Here is a 17,775-nt window from a genome sequence, read left to right on the forward strand (position 1 = left end):
ATTTTATACACTCAGACATGGGCGTTCGTTTCTGCTGTGGACCAATCAGCTATGATGCACGCCGAGAATGGAGCATTCCATTACATACGAAGGGATTTTTTTATTAGGGAATATTCATTGCATTGCACTTTAGCAGTTAAATGTTTTTCTAAATTTTATGTATGTTACTAAACTTCTATTTTATATGAATGAATGAAGAGACATTGTTGCCTTCTCTTTTTATGCGGCTTTGGGTGTTAACTATAGCGAAACCTCTGCCCCTTTATGCTAATGTCTTTGGTATCTCGTTACATTTCCCGCAAATGTCGCTTCAATGTGTACGAAATTAAAATCATTGCTCACAACAAGATGGCTGTAAAAAGTCGCTAAAGGGACGTCCGCTCTTCCGTTTATCGTCCTAAACAAGGCTAGTGTGTATGCAGTACATGGACCGAGCGATCGGACCATCGATCGCATGTAAAATCGCTCGGCATAAAAAGTTGGTTGAAATTTCTGTAGTGTGTACCCAGCTTAAGCCTGTGTTAACTAGAATTTTTAAAGCTAGAACACCTCATACAGGAATTCGGGTGCAATGAGGTCTAGGTATCCCAAATTTCAAACACTACTACCTCTCTGCTCAGCTTGCTCAGTGTGTCTTGTGGTGTAACTCTGCAGCCTCCACAGTTTGAGTCCTTCTTGAGACCAAAGGCCTGGTATTAATTTCCCCCAGCTCCCTCCTCTGGTTCCCATGGGCTTGCCACCCGAAACTAGTTCTGGCTCATCCCACTGTCTCCCATTCTTTGGCAATCTGGAAATCTGCCTCACGGACGTATGGTTTATCTCCACAGCCCTCTACAGTTATTCCACTTTTAAATTCATTGGAATTTCCCCCAGGCTTAGTACAATCTGTATTCCTTCTTGGCATTCAAGGTAATAGATACCTAAATGATCTCTCCCATGAAACTGTATTCCCTAAATTTTCTGTCATTCAGACCAGGTTTGATATTCCCACAAAGTATTTTTATGAATATTACCAACTACGAAACTTCCATGTTGCTGTTAAACGTCGCATCTCCTGACTCCCCATCACCACCATCGAGAGAATGTGCCTCTGCCAGACATCCACGGCCGGCCTAATTGATACTTTATACTCCGAACTTACCCTTTCTACTGAGGTTGCTCGAGATCCCCACAAATTGGCCTGGAGGCAGGATTTGGGTGAATATTTAGATGTGTTAGTTTATTGTAATTTGTTTTCATATGCATTTGCTAACATAAGCTATTATATTCCATGCGTATTTTAGGTTATTGGTTATATGTTAGACAGAGTTGTACTGAAATGTCACCAGGTGTAATATTTGCCCAAAGAAAAGACAGACCAATAGGTCTTGGTTAAAAAATAAGAGTACACAAACTCCATATCATCCATCTACCCAACAAGGTCGTTGCATAATAGTACTCGGGCCCAGACTCCTAGGCACCCTCTCCCCAGGGAACCAATGTTTCCCAGCCAGCAGAGAGAGGATACTCCAGGATTTGCCCTATCTTCTTACCACTTATCGCAAGCTAGCTACATCCCTAATATGCCCCCCATTAGCTCTATCACCACGTGAATAATAAGGGTTATCTAACCTGTGCCTTTGGCCTGTAAAGGAAGATCTTGCTTTTGTGGTGACTAAGAACAGCGCTTACCATCACGTGAATATGTTGTGCTTGTAAGGAATTCTTCTGCCTTGTATCTGTACATTGACTTGCTTGTTCTGTCATCTGCTGAATAAACTATGCTTTGGTTGCAATGATTCGAATTAGGTGATTATCAAAGAACCCACCAGGTCACACAGTCCTCACATCTGACAAAGAGGCACTGCTATTCAGTACAGGGACAAGCTGCAGTTTGAGTATTCACAAAACTCTTTGTGAGTACTCACAAAATTCAATCTCTATTTCTCTGATAAAGGTTGGCTATATTGTAGCTGTATTTTACTATGCAAGTTGTTACCATTATTAACTTTATTAGAATAAAGTGTATGCTTTCAAATAGGACTCCACTCTGAGTCATTTAAGAAATGGAGTTTTGATGTCAGTAAATAAATTAGTACTTTCTTTTTAAAAAAATGTCTAACTTTCCTAAGTAATATTTATTTTTCTCCCAGCAGGTATTTTCAGAATGTCAGTGGAAGTTAAACGCGAGTACATGGACTTTGAGGGAGTAAAATTTCCTGTTAATATACACACAGTAGAAAGTTTGACCTACGCATGGAAGGAATTTCAAACACGTGATGATGATGTTTTCAATGTAACATTTCCCAAATCAGGTAATATTTTACTACTTTACATAAATTTCATGAAAACTTTTGGGTGTATATTTACTAAACTGCGAGTTTGAAAAAGATAATGTTGCCTATAGCAACCATTCAGAGTCCAGCTATCATTGTGTAGAATGTACTAAATAAATGAAAGCTAGAATCTGATTGGTTGCTATAGGCAACAACTCCACTGTTTCAAACCCGCAGTTTAGTAAATATACCCCCTGGTGTATTCTATTGTATTATATATAACATTTAAGCATAAGTCTTAGGCAGGGGCAGATTGGTTATAGGCCTTAACGGGAAGATTCCTGATAGGCCGCTACTCTAAAGAGGCTGCCTCTGTAATGAATAACATTTTTTGTGATAAAAAAAAACCCAACATTTTTTCCCAAGCACTCCCGATGTGTGTGCGCCTGTGCTTTGTGTGGGGCATTCAGCGGGGGAGGGTGGCCGTTTGGCGCGCCGGTGGCTGCCTCTACAATGAGTGATTTTTTTTTCCCTCACTCGGCAGGAGGGGGTGGCCGTTGTTTGTTGGGGCTGGCCCTATCAATGACCTAATTGAGACAGGCAGCTAGACAGTCAATCACACTGATGCCAAACTGCCTGTCATTTCACAGCGCGGGGCTTTGTTGCGAGAGGAGTCTAGGGACCTGCTTACTGTCAGCAATAAACTTCCATCAATGAATATTCGCAGACAGCAGCTAAGTGCAAGGGGCCGGCGGTGGGGGTGTTATAAGTCTGTGATTATGTATGTATATGTATCTACGATAATAATAATAATATTATGTATGTATATGGTAATAGTATATATTATTGTCTATATATGTACATGCAAACAAAGGATATAGACTAAGCGCTCACCTCCTGATGATTGCAAAAGCTATATATGTACATGGTAACATGTATGTATGTTGCATTGTCTATGTATGTATATGGTAATATGTGTGTGTATGTGTGTGTCTGTATGTACCTATGTATATGGCTCTGTCTCTGTATGTACATGGTAATGTGTGTGTGTGTGTGTTTGTGTGTGTGTGTATGTAACTAAGTAAATGGCTCTATGTATGTATATGGTAATGGATATGTATGCATGGGAGTGTTATATGCCCGTGATTGTGTGTGTATATGTATCTATATGGTATTATGTATGTATCGGCGATAATAATAAAAATAGTATGTATGTATAGGGTAATTGTATACACCATTGTCTATGTATACGGTAATGTGTGTGTGTGTATGTAACTACGTATATGGCTCTGTCTATGTGTGTGTGTATATTTATATATATATATATATATATATATATATATATATATATATATAATATAGCATTGTGTGTGCATATGGCTTGTGTGTGTGTGTGACTTTGTTGGATAGAATCCCTTGTAGCTGTGATTGACAGCAGAGAGTGTGATTCGCTATAGTTCTTAATTCTACTATGGCTATGAAGTGATCTTCCAATTGCTCCCGTGCTCTGAGTGTACATTTTTCTATGTTGACCTTTTACTCTGGTTCTTTATTTAGTGGCCACCTGAATGCCCTCTGTATTATGTGGCCTGGGCCACTAGGATGCCATCTGTATTGTGTGGCAGTCACAGGGATGTGATAGGCTCCTCCTTGTATTGCTATGATAATGCTGTGCTAACCCCGCCTACAATTGATTTGGTCCCGCCCACATGAGGCAACTTTAAGGTTTTTTTTTTCAGAGCCACTTTCAGTTCCCAATCCGCCCCTGGTCTTAGGGCTGTATTTATTAATCCATAAACAATTCAGAAAGGCTTTTTCCTCATGATTTAGGTATTTGTAAGTTACCTAATTATGTAACAAAAGCCTAATGCAACTAGATGTCTTTCTCTTTCAGGTTGCAATTGTAATAAACTAGTGAACTTCACAATGCTTTCTTTTCTGTGCAAAAACACTTAAACATGTTAAATTTATGTGGTACTACGCAGTAAGGTTCCTTTAATAGCAGTGCATTTAGGTGCAAAATGTGCCCTGAGCTATATAAACTAAATAGCAATTAGTTTCATATGTCTTTTGCAAGTTATACAATGAAATATATTGCTTGAGTGATTGCTATAGTTTAGTGCAAAAGTTGCACCTAAAGTAAATATTTTGCTTTTGAAACTGAGATCTATAATCACTTTTTCTTTTTTAAAGATGTGCTTTCAGAAGAATGACCTCAATTAAACATGGATGTTCTGTAAAACACAACACTTGCACCTTCACCTTTTGTTAGCAGAGTACTGTCACATAGAACTTTAAGAGGTGACTTTTCTCCCCAAAGTTAATCAGTAACATGACAATAACTGGCCGAATTCTCAAAACAAATGAACAAAACCTCTATGTATGGGGAATTAACAGGGTAAAATAACTATCTTGCTGTGGCCAGGGATATAACCTTGTGCAGTTCAGGACCGAACAAGACCTCCCCAGGAAAGGGTAGTCCTTTTAGCCACTAAGTTCACCACCCAGGCCCTAAGTCCGAGTGCACAGCGTGCCAAGACTGCTGAGGCTGAAATCCTAGCCCTTTGAGGCCAGCATCAAGGGCTGCATTCCCCAGATATTCAGAGGCCCCACCAGAGTTAGCAAATCTGATCTTCGACTGCTAGACTGCAAACCCTCTGCCAATTGCACTGATCACATCTCAACTGCCATATTGTCCCAATATGTAGCTAAGATGAGTCTAAGGGAGGCCCATGACCCCATGTAAACCAAGTTAAGTGTGGCCTCAATTTTTCTATCCATGCTATCAGCTAGCAGTATTCGTATTTGGAGTGGTGATGGGATTGGCGAGCTATGGGAGCACTGTATGCACTAGGGTAAGGGCTGCAACCTGCAGGTGACCTGAAAACTATGATCAGACTTGGTTCACACTTTGCATAAATGGTCCTCCAACTAAGGGCAATAAGGGAATGAAACAATCTGTTTCTTCCGCCTCTTAAACAGCAAATTGACAGCAAACACCGTTTCCCCACTGTCCTTAATAATTACTGTCTGCCTAATGGCTTGCCCGAAATTCTCCACTCCCTGCTTCCCGAGTCCTCTTCCTCCTGGGAGAAAAACCCAGAGTCTGATTCTTCCAAAAACTAGAGAACCACCAGAAGCTGAGGATTCCATGGTCTAAACATGGAGGAGAATTCCATAACCCTTTAAAAGAAAAGAGTAAAACTGAACCAGACTGGCACCAACCTGCACGAACGGTCTTGAGCTCAAGCTGGCTAACCAGGTGCAGCAAGGAAGGAGTCTGAACGACCCTGGTTAAGAGCATTCTGAATATACTCCCCGAACCAGATATGAAAGAAAAGAATGGGAAGATCGAGAGGAGAGCTGAAGTGCACAATACCAAGGTAGATGTGAAACTGCAAAACAGACAGAGTCCAGAGCAGATTGAGAAAATCCAAAACAAAACACCCACCCTTCAAACAATACTTCCATGCAGTTGGATTAGGTAGAAGGGGAGGAGAATGAGTGGGCGTTGCTGACTGCTGTGTGGGAAAGAGGAGGTGCTGGTTAAGGAAAGGAGCCTTTCCCAGGGCCCAAGAATCAAGGGATGGCTGCCACTCATAAGGATGGCTGCCTTTGCCTCTCTATGTTTAGTGAGGGGCTGCCATAACAGGAAACCCCCACCAGACCCAACTTCTGGCACTGGGAACCCTGCACCCACTACTCTCATGTAGGCAGTGCCTATAGCTAAGATTCTGGTCCCATTCTCCAAGAGAAGAGAGGAGCTACTGACCTTGAAGCTGCACTTTCAGTGCTCAGTCCTTTGCTGGTCCTTGTGCCCAAAGGCACTGGGAGCATGTGATTCCTCATCAATACCTGCAGGGGTAAACAGCATGTCTACTCTGTAGGCATGTCCCTAGGTGGAGGAGGGTAGGCAGCAGTAGGGTGTACTAGTTCATATTGTGATTAAAACTGCATGCCAGCCTCATTTCTTCATTTTGCTAGATACACACAGATTTGGAGTAGTAGGGGCAAGCTTTAACAACAACTATATTTTCTTTTTGCATGCTTACATAGCATTTATATTTCCATGCAGCTGGTACAATGTACAGTCGTGGCCAAAAGCTTTGAGAATGACACATGTATTGATTTTCACAAAGGTTGCTGCTTCTGTGTTTTTAGACCTTATTGTCAGATGTTGCTGTGGTATACTGAAATAACATTACAAGTATTTCAGAGGCTTTTATTGACAATTATATTAAGTTTATGCAAAGAGTCAATATTTGCAGTGTTGACCCTTCTTTTTGAAGACCTATGCAATTCGCCCTGGCATTCTGTCAATCAACTTCTGTGCCACATACTGACTGATGGCCGCCCATTCTTGTTTAATCAATGCATGGAGTTTGTCAGAATTTGTGAGTTTTTGTTTGTCCACCCGCCTCTTGAGGATTGACCATACGTTCTCAGTGGGATTAAGGTCTGAGAAGTTTCCTGACCATTGACCCAAAATTTTGATGTTTTGATCCCGAGCCACTTAGTTATCACTTTTGCCTTATGACAAGGTGCTCCATCATTCTGGAAAAGGCATTGTTCGTCACCAAACTGTTCTTGGATGGATGGGAGAAGTTGCTCTTGGAGGATGTTTTGGTACCATTCTTTATTCATCGCTGTAATCTTAGGCAAAATTGTGAGTGAGCTCACTCAGGAATGGCAGCAGGCAGGTGGAGGCGGGTGGACAAACAAAAACCCACAAATTCTGACAAACTCCAAGCATTGATTAGGCAAGAATGGGCGGCCATCAGTCAGTATGTGGCCCAGAAGTTGATTGACAGAATGCCAGGGCAAATTGCAGAGGTCCTCAAAAAGAAGGGTCAACACTGCAAATATTGACTCTTTGCATAAACTTAATGTAAATGTCAATTAAAGCCTTTGACACTTATGAAATCCTTGTAATTTTACTTCAGTATACCATAGCAACATCTGACAAAAGGTCTAAAAACACTCCAGCAAACCTTGTGAAAACAATATTTGTGTCCTTCTCAAAACTTATGGCCATGACTGTATAATATGGAATTAACCAAGCATGGGCTTATTTATTCTGTTTTTTGTTTCAAAATACTGTCTAATGTTGTCCTAGCTGCTGTCCAGCAGGCCTATATAAGGCCTTATTGAGTGTAGTTGGTGTTTGACGTATACGTCAGTATAGGATTGCACTTGCATACAATGAGGTACCCGTTATGCTGAAAAGCTGGCCTAAATGTTTTTATCAAGATATGAAGTTTGCTAGATACACACAGATTTGCAGTGGTGAGGACAAGTACTGACAACAAATTTTTGCTTTGTATACATATAGAGCATTTATATTGCTGTACAACTGGCACAATGTATAAAATGAGATTAACTGAGTGCAAGTTTACTTCTTCTCTGGCAGGAGAAGATACAGAGTGAAGTACCTGTTGAGCCAACTCCAGGTATCCCGCAGCTACTGTTAATCTGGTGGTGCTGCTGAAGTTAGAATGATAAAGTAAAATAAGTTAAAAAAAATGGAAATAACATACAGTACTGGCAGGCACTTTGAAAAAAGTCACTGCAGCTTATGGGGGTACATGTAGAAGTGTCCATTCTCTTGTTTTGCCCTTCTATACCCAATGGATGAAAGAGAAAAATAAATATCTAATTGTTCAAGAGCCTGAAAATGTCTATTCTATAAAATACATTACACCGACCCCCATTGACCATCCTTAAATTATATGTACAAGAAAGCATTCTTAACTTTGTGCTATATTTATAGATTTGAAAATCATGGAGAAAAACATCAAATGTACTTTGCATGAGACATCGGGCAGAGTACAGTAGTAAAAGAATGACATACTGAAGAACTAACAAAGAGTGAAAACAAATGTCAGAAATGTAAAAAATTAAACAGCTCTGACAACTTAAATAAAAAACTTTTTGCTTGTTAAGACATGTATCCACAAGTCCTGCCCAGTTTTAAAAAATACTTTTCAATTTCTATTTCTTATTATGTTTGAAATGCGCCCATGAATGTTTACATATGTCTATTGCAATTATAGGCACTACATGGTTACAGGAAATCCTAACCATAATTTATAGCAATGGAGACCCAACACCAGCAAAAACAATGTATAGCTGGGATCGTGTTCCCTGGCTCGAGCAGCATTTAGGCCGACAAAAACTTGAAAACAGACCATCTCCCCGACTAATCACAACTCATCTTCCTATACAATTGTTTCCACAGACATTCTACAATACAAAAGCTAAGGTTTGTAGTAAACAAGTACATAAGTATTCAATTGTAACTTCATCTACTAAACAGTAAAAATTATTTTTATGTGAATGTAATAGAATTTGACTATCTAAAAATGTATTTTGTATATAGCAATTAATAATTCACTAACATACTTTATTAGCTTCTCCTTTCTTTTTTAAAACTCTTTATTTGAAGAGGAAACAACAGGAAAAATACAATCAACACTTTTGACATAAAAAACCTTAATATTCAAGATGTCTCCTCTATGTTTTATACTATTATATCGGTGGGGAGGGGGAAAGGCACAAGTATTGTTAACAATATAGCTAATAAGTAAACAGGCATGCAAACTTGGAACATTGCTAGGAAAAGCTGAGTCACACGGTTACATTGGCTACCCAAAAGAGAAATAGCATACAGACATTACTCACCAGCAGCGCGTCATACCCAGCCCGGGGGGGTCCGGAGGCGGCCCAAGATCTATATTCCATCTGCAGGAGTGGGAGCCATACTGGATAGGAAGCTACGGCTTTCTTTTACTTCCTGCTTCCATGCTGCACGGACGTGCCGTGTGGTCTCTACACTGGGGCTTAACCTAGGCTCCTGATTCTAGTGGTGTAGCCCCAGCACTGCTCCATTTCCCTGCCTCTGCTCACCGCTGCCTCCAGTAGCCTCGCATCCAGCTGAGCTCCCTCCGGCGATCTTCTACTCGAGCCCCCGGCTCCGGCCTAGCTGTCCTTCATCCGCTCCTCGGTCTCCAGCATCTCTTGGCCTGGCTCTAACCACTCCCGGAGTGCTCCTTCTGCCTGACATTTCCTCACGACCTCAACTCCTCGGGACAGTCTCCTAGTGATCTCTGCTGCCTGGTCTCCCGCCTGCCATCTCCTCGGGAAGCCCGCTGCCTGTCTCCCGCCTGCCATCTCCTCAGGACGGTCTCCTGGTGTCCTCTGCTGCCTGGTCTCCCGCCTGTCATCTCCTCGGGACACCTGCTGCCTGTCTTCCGCCTGCCATCTCCTCAGGACGGTCTCCCGCCTGTCATTTCCTCGGGACGCCCGCTGCCTGTCTTCCGCCTGCCATCTCCTCGGGACGGTTTCCTGGTGTCCCCTGCTGCCTGTCTCCCGCCTGCCTTCTCCTCGGGACATCTGCTGCCTGGTCTCCAGCCGCCTGATCTCCTGCTTCTGGTCTCCCGCAGCCCAGACTCCCGCCGTCTGGTCTGCTTCCCTGGACATCTGCTGCCGACTCCCACCTGGACCCTGGGCCTTCCCTGCCCTGCGACCCTCAGGAACTCCTGCCTCACTTTTTCCTGATCTGAATCTTTTCCTGGGACTGTCTCCGTGACCCACCGTAACTCCACACCTGTTCCTGAACTCTGGTCCCTCCGGTCTGCTCCCGCGACTACCTGTGGACTACCCTGATCTCTGGACTCCCTGGACTCTCCTGTTCCTCCTGGTTTAGGCTCTCTGCGGCCATCCATTACATTTACTACCATGTGTTTTTCATTTCAAAATTTACCTTAAGTTCTTTTAACTTATATTTCTTCAATTTAGTTTTATCTTATTGTAGTGTATTATACCTTAATAGTATTTGCACTATAATTAATTTATCTCCATTTTATTTTATCTGTATTTTACCTTAATTGTATTTGCACTTTAATTAATTTATCTCCATTTCATTTTATCTTTAGTGAGAGGGAGATCTTTAGTGTATTTTACCTTAATTGTATTTGCACTTTAATTAATTTATTTCCATTTTATTTTATCTTTACGGCACTTTTAATTGTGTTTGCCCCCTGCCTTTTGTTCTTGCTCCACTTCATTGTTCTCTGCAGTCCTTCCTTTGTTCTTGTCTTACTCTGCTTTGTCAGCCCATATCTAACTCGACCACTCTGGCCCACTTCTGGCCCCCGTTGCTGCCTTCACCTCAGGGTTAATTGTCCTTACCCTCATCTTGCCCCATCTCTCATTCCCAGTCCCCCCGTCTCTCACCATGCCGCCAGCTCCTTTCCTATACCCATCCTCTCCCCTAGCCCCTTTCTCTCCCCAACTCTCACTGCCCCACCTCTCACCCTCCCCCTCGCTCCATCAACCCTGATAATCTCATCCGCATCTCCCCTCTTCCCTCCTTCCCTTTCTCTTGTGCCCTCTAGAACTCCAGGTCCATCTGCAAAAAACTTTCCTCCATCCATGACCTCTTCATCTCCAACTCTCTTAATCTTCTTGCCATCACTGAAACCTGGCTTACTTCTTCTGATACCGTTTCACCCACCGCTCTCTCCTACGGGGGCCTCTCCTTCACCCACTCCACCAGACCAGACGAGCGTCCAGGAGGCGGAGTGGGCCTCCTCCTATCCCCTAACTGCACTTTTCGTGTCATTCCTACTTTACCTTCCCTCTCCTTCTCCTCCTTTGAAGTACACTCCATCCGTCTCTTCTCCCCCATCCACCTCTGTGTCTCCGTCATCTACCATCCCCCAGGCCCCTCCTCCCTTTTCCTTGACAACTTCGCTGCCTGGCTCCCCCACTACCTTTCCTCTGACCTTCCCTCCATCATACTTGGCGACTTTAATATCCCTATTGACAACTGTTCTGTACCCAACCACCATTAAACTTCTCGCCCTTTCCCCCTCCCTAGGCCTTACTCAGTGGACCTCTTCCCCCACCCACTGTCTTGGTCACTCCCTTGACCTTGTCTTCTCTCATCTCTGTGATCTCTCTGACTTCTCCAACTCTCCCTTTTCACTATCTGACCACCACCTCCTCTCCTTCACTCTATCCTCCTCCCCTGCTCATGCCTCGCCCAAAGCCACCCTCACTAGACGTAACCTGGATGCTATTGACCCAACCTCCTTCTCCTCCTGCTGAACGCCTCTAGAGGAAATCTCGCTCCCTGGCTGACTTCCTCCACTTTAAATTCATGCTCTCTTCTTTCTCCTCTGCCCTCTCCCTCGCTAAACAATCCTTCTTTAAGTCCCTCATTTCTTCTCAGTCCTCCAATCCCCGCCGCCTCTTTGCCACCTTCAGCTCCCTCCTCTTCCCCCCCCACTCTGTCCCGCCTTCCCTCTCCGCTTCTGACTTCGCCACTTTCTTCTCTTCCAAAATTGAGGCCATCAGACTGAACATCTCCTCCTCCCCTTCTCCCGCCACCCTCATCGCTTCACCTCCCCCCATCAACCAACTCTGGTGCTCCTTCAGCCCTACAACCGGTGAAGAAGTTCGCTCCCTTATTCTTTCCTCTCCACTCTCTACCTGCCCTCTTGATCCCATCCCCTCCCACCTCCTTCGCTCTCTCTCTCCAATGGCCTGCTCTTACCTAGCACACCATTTCAACCTATCACTCTCCTCTGGTGTAGTACCCTCCTCTTTTAAACACGCTCTTATCTCTCCTATCCTCAAAAAACCCAATCTTGACCCCACCTCTCTTGCTAATTATCACCCTATGTCTCTTCTCCCCTATGCCTCCAAATTACTTGAGCGGATTGTCTGCAGTCGCCTAAGCAGGCACCTCGCGGACAATTCCCTCCTTGACCCTATCCAATCTGGCTACCGCCCCCTCCATTCTACCGAAACTGCCCTGGCCAAGGTTACTAATGATCTCCTATCAGCCAAATCCAAGGGTCACTTCTCAGTACTCATCCTCCTTGACCTCTCTGCAGCCTTTGACACCGTGGACCACCCCCTCCTGCTGCAAACTCTTCTCTCTCTCGGCCCCTCTGGTTTTGTCCATGCCTGGTTCGCCTCATACCTCGCTAATCGCTCATTCTCTGTATTCACGTCTGGTTCTTCCTCATTCCCCTACCCTCTCCCCGTAGGAGTCCCGCAGGGCTCTGTTCTTGGCCCTCTACTCTTTTTGCTCTTCACTTCCTTCCTTGGTGCTCTCATCTCCTCCTTCGGTCTTCAGTATCACCTTTATGCTGACGACATTCAACTCTATATCTCCTCTCCTGATCTTTACTCCACCCTCCTCGCTCGGGTATTCGACTGCCTCTCCGCCATCTCCTCCTGGATGTCCGAGCGCTTTCTCAAAATCAATATCTCTAAAACTGAACTCATTGTCTTTCCTCCGCCCAGACTCCCATCCCCACCATGACCTCTCTATTGTCGTCAATAACACCACCATCTCCTCTGCCACCCAACTTCGCTGCCTGGGTGTCACCCTCGACTCATCTCTTTCTTTTGCCCCCCACATTCATTCCCTTGCCCAAGCCTGTTGCTTCCAACTATGCAACATCGCCCGCATCCATCCTTTTCTCTCTCAGGATGCCACCAAAACTATCATCCACGCACTCATCATCTTGCCTCGAATATTGTAACCTCCTCCTCACTGGCCTCCCCCACTCCCGTCTCTCCCCCTCTGCTCTATACTCAATGCGGCCGCAAGACTCATCTTCCTCACACGCCGCTTCTCCTCTGCCTCCCATCTCTGCCTTGCCTTACACTGGCTTCCCTTCCCCTACAGAATCCTTTTAAAACTCTGCCACCTCTCCTCCACTCTTATCACCTCTTCCCACTCCAGAAAGAATCCAAGACTTTTCCCGTGCAGCCCCCCTTCTCTGGAACGACCTCCCTCATTCCATCCGTCTCTCTCCTACTCTGTGCTCCTTCAAATGTGCACTCAAAACTCACCTCTTCCTCAAAGCCTACCAACCATCAACTTAACCCCCATCTCCTCCCTTTAGCTCGTCCTCCCTTCTCTCCTCTTGCCTCAACTGGCTCCTCTTGTGCCTGGTCTGTTTACCCTCCCTTAGGATGTAAGCTCGTATGAGCAGGGCCCCCTCCCCTCCTGTCTCCATACCCGTTCTTCTGCTCCGTCTTTACTGCATATGACTGGCCGGAGTTTCTGAAGTATTGGTACTTTTTGTTCATTGTTCTGTATGGTTTCACCCTGTATAGTCTACTGTTAGTACTGTGTGCAGCGCTGCGGATACCTTGTGGCGCCTAACAAATAAATGATAATAATAATAATAATAATAATAATAATAGTAAATAACACGGGGCCCACACCCTATCGAAATTATGTGATTTATCATGAAGGTAGTACGTTATACTCTCCATGCCTGCGACATGTCCTATGTAGGACCGTAACTCCTGCATAGAGGAAGCCTTAGGGTCTTTCCAGTGTTTTGCTATTAGGGATTTAGCTGCTGCCAAGATATGGGAGATAAGCTTATTAGAAGGTGCGCTCTCATCAGGTATAGGGTGAGATAGAAGGAATGACCAGGGGTCCTTATTTATCTGTTGTTCTGACACAGAGTTTATGAGTGTAAGAACCATGTTCCAGAAAGGAACTATGCGAGGGCAGGTCCACCATATATGTAGCATCGTGCCTCTCTGGCCACATTCCTGCCAGCAACTCGGAGTGGCCGTAGGAAACATTCGAGACAGCTTATCAGGAGTGTAGTACCACCTATAGTACACTTTGTAAGCAGTTTCCTTAATTAATTTAGAGATCTAGCTCATGGCAATCCCCTCCCTGATCTCGTCCTAGCATGAGTCGTCTGGAGGAGGTCCCAGGTCATTTTCCCATTCCCGCTCATGTCGGCCTGGAGTATCAAAAGTATAGTCTATGAGCCAATTATAGATCTGGGAGATCATCCCTTTAGTGAGAGGGGAATGTAGACACATATACTCAAAGGAGGTCGGGGCCCGGATAACCTCCTGGGGGGGCATAGATATGGCGAAGTGTCAAACCTGGAAGTACTCAAAAAAGAGCGGACGAAACGGTTCAAAATTATGATGAAGTTCCGACATAGAAGCCCAAGTTTGATTGACTACCAAGCTTCTCCTTTTTTGTACGATATGTGGGTGTGTCTAGATAGTAGGCAACCAGGAGGTGGTAGGAAGTAGTGTGATGTCACACAAATCATCTTTTCCTTTTATAAGCACTGTATTAGCAATACATTGGTTTACAGTGTGAATGTGTATACTTGGGCCATTGATTGAGCTGCTAGTATAGTGGCTGCAGGAGGAAATGCTGGTGATTGGTGTCACATTGCGATCCCTCCTGCAGTCAATGAATAGAGGAGTGTTTCTCAAACCCAGTCCTCAGGACCCCTAAGTTTGCATGTTTTCCAGGTGACCAGGAATATAATTATACCACTTGTGGATCTGTTACAATGTGTCAGTCAGTAATGAATACACCTGTGCTAAAGCAAGGAGATAAGAAAAACATGGACTGTTAGGGGTCCCAAGCACCACGTTTAAGAAACACTGAAATAGAGCACAGCGACTTCCAGAAATTGAAGTTGAGTGCCTAGTATCTGCTGTCTCTATAAATGTGCTACCTTTCAGTCTGAAGGTTGTAGGTATACTTTAAATCACAACAATGGGTTTGCTTGCTCTTCATGTATGCTTATTTAATAAATGAAGATTCCTTTCATGTCTTGCTTCTTAGGTGATTTACACAGTCCGTAATCCTAAAGATGTTTGTGTGTCCCTCTATTACTTCTCCTTATTTGCTCTGCTCTTGAAATGCAAGGAAGACTTCCAGGAATATCTCTCTATGTTTTTAAGCAAAGACAGTGAGTATTGCACATTAGACATTTAGAATGAACCTGATTTTACAAAAAATGCTAATAATGCAAAAGACACTTTCACCATTTCAGCACAAATATCAGTCACCAGAATGCTGGGAAATAAGCCAAAAATATAGTCACTATATTAGTTCTCCACGTTCATCACTGGCAGTTCATTTAAAATGTAAACATATCAAAGGATGCACTCCAGGTTACCCTAAACTTAGCTACGTATATCATATTATGCAGTGACTGAAATGTAGAAAGTATCCAGCAAACCAAAGTTTAAACTCATTCAGATTAATTAGGTCTTGTACACATGGGTGTACATTTAAAGCATTTAATTGTTTATATTAAGGTCTATTAAACCTGTTTTGACACTAATGATGAAAAAAAGTATATTAGCAAATTGACCCGTATTTGCACACTTTCTGGCATGCCTCCGCTTTGCATGAATTTTGACATTGCCTGAAGAATTTAAAAGCGTTAACGCTCAGTGAAATACAATGGATTGCTAACACTCATTAAGAGGTCTATGTATTTAGGCAAATATGGTGGAAAGAGTGGTGCATTTTTGTTATTTCCTCCATATTTGCCTCCTCTTGACTGTTTTGTGTGAACGTCCACTGAGGGCAGATTTGAGGTGTCATTCTCCCCTCCTCTGTGCATCAAAGTCCTCTGTCACCTCTGAGGTGATGGAGGTCAGTTCTGCACTGTCTTGGAGCAGAGTTACATAATATGTAATAGTTAAATATTACATATCGTGCTGTTTTGCTCCAAAAATAAAGAACTATGTCTCCATGCTGGTACATAGAGCCCTATGTACTTGGTACACTATGCTACAGGGAAGTTTTGAGAACACTCTTCTAACACTTTGTTAAAAGTGAGGTCAAAGTTCAGAGTTTTGTGTATGCTTTTAGCTAGCGTTGTTTTTCAATCCCAGTGTATAAGTGTCACCAGGGGGGAACATGGTTTTGATTTACAACTGTAAAGAATGGTTTGGGCATTAGTATGGGGTTTCTTCTTCCATCAATTCATCCAGAATAGAGGCTGTATTTTAGAGTGCCCATTATGCTAAACTGCTTACCTGGGCAATGCCACAGGCATAGAGGCAGGAGGTTGGTGCTGAAGAGTCATAGCTCTACCATCTCGACTTCTTAGCATTCATGCTAATCTGTCAGAGGTTTATCTCTTGAGCATCAGCCACGTATGACAGCATAAATTAAATTACACATTATACCAGCAAAAGTATTATTGAATTCCCATGATTTTGTCACTAACTAAACAGTGCCCACAGAACAACCTAAACTTGATTACTTTTAATTGGCCTTATCAGCAGAATACCATGTAAAACTAAGTAAAGTATGTAAGGTATGGCGCTGCCGACCTTCTGTGGTGCCTTATAAATAAAATAATAATAATAAAATAAGTACTATGAGTATTATTTAGTCATAGAACATTATTGGTTGCCGGTGAACTTTGCTAACAAAACGTGTAGATGACGTGCTTTAATGATGTTAGCTAAACCATCAATCCTATGTTTTAAATTATTTGAAAATATTACTAAAACATTGACCCAGACCCCCCGATTGTTTTCAAGCTGCTATGGTGTAAGAAATACACCTGGCTTCTGAGTTTTGTACTTACTTGGAAAGGAGAGGCAAAGACTCTTCTAACCCATCAGTACTGGATATTAAAGGTAGACACACACTTGCAGTTTTGAGTCTGTCATTTTCTGTTCTATTTACTAATCACTGGACTGGATGTAGACAGAAATTCTTGTAAGGGTAATTGATCACTTTGGATCAAAAAAAGGGGATTGGGAGCCCAGGTTTGTCAATTAAAGCAAGTGTGATACATCACTTGGGAAAATTAGCACTTGATTTATTATTTATTTCACCATGGTCCATCATACATTTTGTAAGAAAAAAATTCCAGTGCCTGCTTAGTGATCAATCATCTCTGAGATTCCATCTTCCCTGTGTTTTTTCTGGGTTCAGAGCTTAATAAACAATAAGGGTCACCTGTGTGTAATAGTGCCAGACTGGGGTATGAGGGGTATAGCAGGGAACACAGGGGCCCACAAAATGATGTGTCAATGAAGGTAATGGGGCCAGTCTATGGAGGATGTGACTAGCACTTGACTAACTCCCCTTCATACCACTAACTCACTTTTGTTTGGTTAAGCTCAGCTGTCTTGGTTCAAAATAGTGTAGAGTAGTTATAAAATAGGGTAGAGGTGAAGCATGTATACAGTGGTGCCCACCAGGGATTTCCCCATTTTCCCAGAGAGATAGTCTGAGATTGGTATGCAAATCCCAAAGAATTGGAAAAACAATTTATGAACCAACTGACTGTACATGAAAAGCAAATACATTTGGTTTGGTTTTATATTAAATATATTTTAATGTATTTATTTAGCTCCTTTTGCTGGATGGTTTGACCATGTTAAAGGATGGCTAACAATGAAGGACAACCCAAACTTCTTACTTTTGTCATATGATGACATGACAAAGGTATGTACTTTTTACATATGATCGTTATTACTATTTCAACCAAGTAACATGTCATAGCAAAATAACAGCACTGGAATCATGCATTACAATTGTAAACCCCAGAATTCTATTGGTGTTTAATTCATTATGGCAGAACAAATTATTTTTCAAACCAGTTCATTAAAAATGTGTTTATTTGCTTGAATCACATAAAAAGGTTCATTCAATAAAATTCAAACCATAGAATTAAAATACATTCTCATC

General features: G+C 42.9%; 1 protein-coding gene across 4 annotated transcripts in view; it reads left to right on the forward strand.

The window, feature by feature from the left end:
* The window catches only part of LOC142106704 (sulfotransferase 2B1-like), a 38,552-nt gene that overhangs the window by 9,235 nt on the left and 11,542 nt on the right, over positions 1-17,775 (forward strand). For 2 of the 4 annotated variants that reach the window (XM_075189688.1, XM_075189691.1), the window contains exons 2-5: positions 2,133-2,294; positions 8,309-8,517; positions 14,896-15,022; positions 17,438-17,532. In XM_075189688.1, coding sequence (XP_075045789.1) covers positions 2,147-2,294; positions 8,309-8,517; positions 14,896-15,022; positions 17,438-17,532 — 579 coding nt within the window. In that variant the 5' untranslated portion in view covers positions 2,133-2,146. The remainder of the gene's footprint in view (positions 1-2,132; positions 2,295-8,308; positions 8,518-14,895; positions 15,023-17,437; positions 17,533-17,775) is intronic. The other 2 variants (XM_075189689.1, XM_075189690.1) reach the window with 1 other exon arrangement.

Source organism: Mixophyes fleayi, chromosome 11, assembly GCF_038048845.1.
Source record: "Mixophyes fleayi isolate aMixFle1 chromosome 11, aMixFle1.hap1, whole genome shotgun sequence".
Classification (NCBI taxonomy): domain Eukaryota; kingdom Metazoa; phylum Chordata; class Amphibia; order Anura; family Limnodynastidae; genus Mixophyes; species Mixophyes fleayi.